We start from the raw sequence: 6,372 nt of genomic DNA on the forward strand, positions 1-6,372 counted from the left end.
CGGGATATTTTCAATTGCAAATGCAATATCTGCTATTAAAGGAGTATGTCCGTGTCAAGTTGAATATGACATTGGAAAGATGCGGGCACATTTACTGGGCATATATGAGACACAGACAATGAATATGTTTCCGATAAAACAAATTTACGACGCAAATAATACATTCTATTCTGAGCAAATGCCCAATAATTATGGTCACAGGTTTAGAATCAATCCCAAAAATATTATCATTAGCATCGAAGAAATCGAATTACTAATAAAGAAGTCACAAGATGCCTATCAACAGGAACAACAATGTTTGATGAACTCCTACAAACAGAATAATGAGTAAAGCAAAAACACGGATAAAATCATGCAAGACATAGATCGATCGATTGAGATAATGGAGATAGATGATGAAGTATTGCCAAATTCCGAAATGATGACGACTATAAACGGCAAAAATTGTGGCGGAAGGACTGAGAAAAAGACAAGGAATGTTGGTGGATCAATTACAGAAAGAGATGTCAAGAGAAGAAAACGGCAAAAAGAATATTATCAACGAAAAAAAAACAAAAATGAAAAACAGCTAGAAAAAAACAATCAGGAACAACGAGAAAAAAGACTACAGCAAGTAAAAACAGCAATGAAACGTTATAGAAAAAATAAGAAAATTAACAATGTGATAAAACATTTCCCAAATATGAGTGTGGTTGATGAAAGGAGTGACAACCCAAATACCCAACAAAAAAACGCAAAAAAATCAATCAACGAATATAAATCTGAAGTAAATGAAAACAATCATAGAAATAAGAGAAAATTAGACGAATACTTGCTTGAAAATCATGGAATGCCAAATTCAGGAAAGATGCTAAACGAAATCAAAATCAATCGAGTAAATTCATTAGACCAAGAACAAAATTACGTAAAAAACAAACGAAGACGAAAAACGTGCGAAGACGACAAATTAAAATTATTAAATACATCAAACATAATAGGAAGGATAGCAAATATTCAATTTGATGAAAGTCTTATTGATGAGAACAACATAGGAAATATGACATACAAATGTAGCAACTGCGATGCATTACATTTTCAAAATGAAAAAGACACAAATGGTAAATTTACCAGCTGCTGTGACAAAGGTAAAATAAAAATGCAAGATAACCCCCCTTATCCAAAATTATTAAAAGACCTCGCTACTGGTAATACACAAGATAGCGGAGAATTCAGAAAAAACATACGATTATATAATAATGCATTAGCATTCGCAAGTTTTGGAGCGAACTTTGACAGATTGCCAGGTAGAGGACCACGGGTCATACGAATTTGCGGCCAAGTATATCATAATGTATATGCATTACATCCGAATGAAGATGAAGCTAGAAAATATGGTCAATTATACATTTTAGACAATGAAATGGCAACGAATGAACGAACGCAGACTGCAAAGAAAGATGAAATAAATCATGAAATGTTAAAAACGTTAGATGAAATTATACGAAAAAACAATCCATATGCTAAAGCATATAAAATGATGCATGAAGTGGAACAGGAAGAAATACAGAGATGCAAAGAACAAGGTGTAACACCACGACAAGTTACGATGGCCATAACGCGACAAGTACATTTAGACAAAAATACATATAACCCATCAACATGCAATGAAGTGGCAATGGTATTCGTCGGAGAAAACGGATTACCTCCAGCAGAACGTGACATTGTAGTACATGCACGGCATGATCGTCCCATGAGTCTACCAAATATCAGCAAACACACAGATCCTATGACGTATCCATTAATTTATCCACATGGCGGATACGGTTGGATGCCAAAAATGAAAAAGAAAATTGGAACAAATAAAATTTCACATTTACAATTCTACAACTACCGTATAAGTTGCAGAAATGGTTTTAATCCATATTTAAATCTTGGGAAAGTTTCACAGCAGGCCGCAGTTGACGCATTCGCCAAAGTAGAAAGTTCAAGATTATATTTTTTTAAAAAACAACAAGACACCTTAAGAACAGATTGTTATAGAGGATTAATGGATTATTTAGAGACAAAGGAAAAAGATGAAAATGTTAAAATAGGAAAAATGTTTATATTGCCATCTAGTTTTACTGGCGGGCCGAGATATTTAAAACAAAATTTTTTGGACTCTATGGTCTTAGTCAGTCACTATGGGAAACCAGATTTATTTATTACGATGACATGTAACCGAAAATGGAAAGAAATAACAGATCACTTGGAACCATATGAAACAGCATTGGATAGACCAGATTTAGTGGCGAGAGTATTTCATGCCAAAGTTGAAGAATTTAGGGATTTAGTAATAAAGAAAAATTGTCTTGGAAAACATATTGCTCATACATCAGTGATTGAATTTCAAAAACGAGGACTACCACACATGCATATGTTACTGTTCTTAGATGGAGAGCATAAATTAGACACCCCAGAAAAGATAGACGAATTAATAAGTGCAGAAATTCCAAATAAAGATTGGTACCCCCAATTCATATGACATAGTTAAACAATTTATGATACATGGCCCATGTGGCGCAAGCAATAAAAACAGTCCATGCATGAACACGGAGACAAAGAAATGTACAAAGGATTTTCCAAAACAATACACAGACGTAACAGGGGTCAAAGCGAATGGATATCCAATTTATCGTCGAAGAAATGACGGCGTTAAAATCAGATTTGGAGGAGAAAAATCTAGTAGATTAGCGGATAATCGATTTGTTGTACCATACAATCCATATTTATTGAAAAAATTTAACGCACACATAAACGTAGAAGTATGCTCAACTGTTCAATGTATAAAATATTTATTTAAGTACATTTACAAAGGACACGATTGTGCGTACATAGAACTGAAACACGCGGGAATAAAATTCAAAAAGGGAAATAACACCAACGACAATGAAAATGTAGAGGACGAAATTTACAATCACGACGAGGTGAAACAATATTTGAATACAAGATATTTATGTCCACCGGAGGCAATGTGGCGATTATTCAAATATGATATTTACAAAATGTCACATGCAATAATAAGATTGGCAATCCACGAGGATGGACAGCAAGATGTATATTTCAAGGAAGGAGAAGAAGAACTTGTAAAGAGTAAGGGGACAACATTAACGGCATATTTCGAATTGAATAAAAAAGATGAAGAATCGCGAAAATATTTATGTAGCGAAATACCGTCACACTACGTTTTCGACGAAAAATCAAAATCATAGAAACCAAGAAAGAAAACAAATAAACCAATACTCAGCAGGATTTATTTGGTTAATCCTAAAGACCGAGAAAGATATTACATAAGATTATTATTATTACATGTGAGCGATCCACGATCATTTGAAGAATTACGTACAGTTGATGGAATATTACATAATACATATTTTGAAGCTGCAAAAGCAAGACAATTGATAGGCGAAGACGAAGAATGGGACAAATGCTTAGAAGAAGCAACAAAAGTACAATTCCCAGATGCTTTACGTCAATTATTTGCAATAATATGTGTGTTTCATAATCCAACAAATGCAAGAGAATTATATGAAAAATATAAAACACATTTTTATCATCCGAAATACACAAATGAAATGGGTGAAAATGTAGCTCTAAAAAAATTGACAAAATATTACAAGTACACGGATACACTTTAAATAATTATTCTCTACCAGATTATGACAACAGAATTGATGATGATCTCACAGAAATGCTATTAGAAAATAATGAAAGCAGCAATGACACATTAGAAAATAAAATAAGTACATTAAACGAAGCGCAAAGCAAAATATTCAATTATATAATAAACACCATTAAAAATGAAAATAAAGAAAATTGCATATTTATAGATGGACCAGGAGGATCTGGAAAAAGTTATTTATTAAATATTTTAATTGACTATTTACAAACACAAAAACATGAATTACTTTGCGTAGCATGGACAGGAATAGCAGCAAACTTATTGAAGAATGGAAAAACAGTACACACAACATTCAAAATGCCATTGTCTATAACTGAAACAACAGTGTGCAATATAAAACCAAACTCAAAAGAAGGAGAAATAATGCGCAACGCCAAAGTGATTATTTGGGATGAAATATCAATGACATCGAAGATGGCATTCGAAGCTGTAGATCGTTCATTAAGGGACATATGCAATAATGACCTACCATTTGGAGGAAAAATAATCATTGCATCAGGAGATTTCAGACAAATCCTACCCGTCGTTAGACACGGTAGTCGTACTGAAATAATTGAGAATTTAGTAAAAAACTGTGAAGTATGGAGAACATTCAAACGAATGGCATTAACAGAAAACGTACGTGTATCGGATGACGACAGACAATTCAAAAATTGGCTTTTACAAGTTGGTGAAGGCAAACGGTCAAATGAATTTGAAGAGGAACATGAATTGCAAGAAATTCCAAAAACAATGATCACGAAAAGAAATGACATAGTGGAAGAAATATTTGGAAGCAAATTGAAAAATAACGATACAACAATCAGCAAAAAAGTTATATTAGCACCAACAAATAATGACGTAATGCACATAAATAATGAAATATTAAATAAAATGGAAGGAAAATCGATACAATATCTGAGTGTCGACACGGCAGAGGACGATAATGGAGAGAATCTGGATGTCATGTTGCCAACAGAATTTTTAAACGAAAAAACACCAAATGGACTTCCGCCATATAAATTATACTTGAAAATTGGAGCAGTCATTATATTAATGAGAAATTTAAATATAACAGAAGGTTTATGCAATGGCACGAGATTGATAGTGAAAGCTTTACAAAAATATTCGATAAGTGCGGAAATTTTATCTGGAACACATATTGGAAAAACAGCAATCATACCGAGAATAAGCTTATCACCATCAAAAGAAGACATACCGTTTAACATGAAACGACGACAGTTCCCAATTAGATTGGGATTTGCAATGACCATAAATAAATCACAAGGACAATCATACGATAATGTTGGGGTATATCTACCAACTCCAGTTTTCAGTCATGGTCAATTATATGTTGCACTTTCTAGGGCAAGAAGCAAGAAAACCTTGAAGGTATTATTATTAAATAATCCAATATACAAAAATGCAAACAACATTAAGGGTAAAAAAAAATCGAAAGAAATAATATATACAAAAAATATCGTATACAAAGAAATATTATAATTTATATAAATATTAAGATTACACAATTTAGAATAAATAACAATGATCGATTGCCAAAAAAAATAATTTACACAGTAGCTCCAAAAATGCATCAAATGAAAAAAAAATGATAATTAGAGAGCATTAAAAAATTCAAGCAAATGTACAATTAAAAAAGAAATGGGGAGAATACAAAAAAAAACTGTCAACAAAATTGCTGAAAAAATGCATCAAAAAAAAAACAAGAAAAAAAAACATAAAAAAATCAATGCAATGAATAATTCGAAAAACATGGATAGAGCAAAAAAAAATTGAATATACAATCAAGGCAAGACAAAAAAAAACAAAATAAAAAAAAAAAAAAACGGGCAACCATGCAAGAAAAAAAAATGTATATGCATACAAAAAAGAATCAAAGAAGGAACAAATAAAATAATAATACAAAAAAAATCGTTGCAATGGATAATTCATAAAACATGAATAGTGCGAAAAAAAAAATACAATTACGGCCAGAAAAAAAAAATAATAAAAAAAAGGAACAGCCAACAAAACAAGAAAAAAAATTTATATGTAACCACAAAAGAATCGTAGAAAAAAAAGAAAACTAGTAAGTGGTTCAAAAACAAAAAAAAAAAAAATGAATATACAAATATGGCCACCCAGAGAAAAAACGATATGGAAAGCAATCGATCATGATATCAGAAAAAAAGAAAAATAATCACGTATAACACAAAAAAATCGAACTAAACAAACACACACGCGCATATACTCCGGTGTCGGGTACCTGATCCCGCATCCGGCGCCTCCCCGGGTGGTGGATAGGGGGACGCTAATCATTGAAGTCATAAATAAATGAAATTCGTATGATTAGTACTGAAATTCAGGGCGAACCAATATCAGGCACAAACAGAGACACCAAGACACCCACACGAACATACACACATACGAAAACAAATAGACGCACACACACACGAAATCCCAAAAATACGTACCTTACTTAGCAAATGAAACCTCACTCCCTAACGGTCGCTCGATTGAAGTTTTTTAACCAAGTTACGGCGTTTTTTGTAAAAAGCAACCTTTTTTTCCAATCCTCAATTACTTCGACTTGTGTACGTTTTGGAAAAAATGCTAAAGAGAAAAAAGTTTCATTTTGTGTCTAAGAATACGAAAATAAAGTCAAAATAAAGAAATAGAGAAAAAATTTATGA

At 32.3% G+C, this 6,372-nt stretch overlaps 2 protein-coding genes across 2 annotated transcripts; both read left to right on the plus strand.

The window, feature by feature from the left end:
• The first annotated feature begins 382 nt into the window (after positions 1-382).
• LOC131675282 (uncharacterized) lies at positions 383-2,503 on the plus strand. The gene is made up of 2 exons (XM_058954209.1): positions 383-478; positions 569-2,503. The coding sequence occupies exons 1-2, from the start codon at positions 383-385 to the stop codon at positions 2,501-2,503; spliced, it is 2,031 nt and encodes a 676-aa protein (XP_058810192.1).
• Positions 2,504-2,664: 161 nt separating this feature from the next.
• LOC131675283 (ATP-dependent DNA helicase pif1-like) lies at positions 2,665-5,088 on the plus strand. Its single transcript, XM_058954211.1, has 6 exons — positions 2,665-2,703; positions 2,823-3,111; positions 3,355-3,597; positions 3,675-3,761; positions 3,849-4,990; positions 5,047-5,088. The coding sequence occupies exons 1-6, from the start codon at positions 2,665-2,667 to the stop codon at positions 5,086-5,088; spliced, it is 1,842 nt and encodes a 613-aa protein (XP_058810194.1).
• The last annotated feature ends 1,284 nt before the right edge of the window (positions 5,089-6,372 follow it).

Source organism: Phymastichus coffea, unplaced genomic scaffold, assembly GCF_024137745.1.
Source record: "Phymastichus coffea isolate CEN01 unplaced genomic scaffold, Cenicafe_Pcof_1.1 PCOF00018, whole genome shotgun sequence".
Lineage (NCBI taxonomy): Eukaryota > Metazoa > Arthropoda > Insecta > Hymenoptera > Eulophidae > Phymastichus > Phymastichus coffea.

Bases quoted from the DNA above. Each gene is read 5' to 3' on its own strand.
- LOC131675282 (XM_058954209.1), top strand. From the start codon at position 383: ATGGAGATAGATGATGAAGTATTGCCAAATTCCGAAATGATGACGACT. The intron at 479-568 runs GTTGGTGGATCA...AATGAAAAACAG, and splicing joins CTGAGAAAAAGACAAGGAAT to CTAGAAAAAAACAATCAGGA.
- LOC131675283 (XM_058954211.1), top strand. From the start codon at position 2,665: ATGACGGCGTTAAAATCAGATTTGGAGGAGAAAAATCTA. The intron at 2,704-2,822 runs GTAGATTAGCGG...TATTTATTTAAG, and splicing joins ATTTGGAGGAGAAAAATCTA to TACATTTACAAAGGACACGA. The intron at 3,598-3,674 runs GTGAAAATGTAG...ATTCTCTACCAG, and splicing joins GAAATACACAAATGAAATGG to ATTATGACAACAGAATTGAT.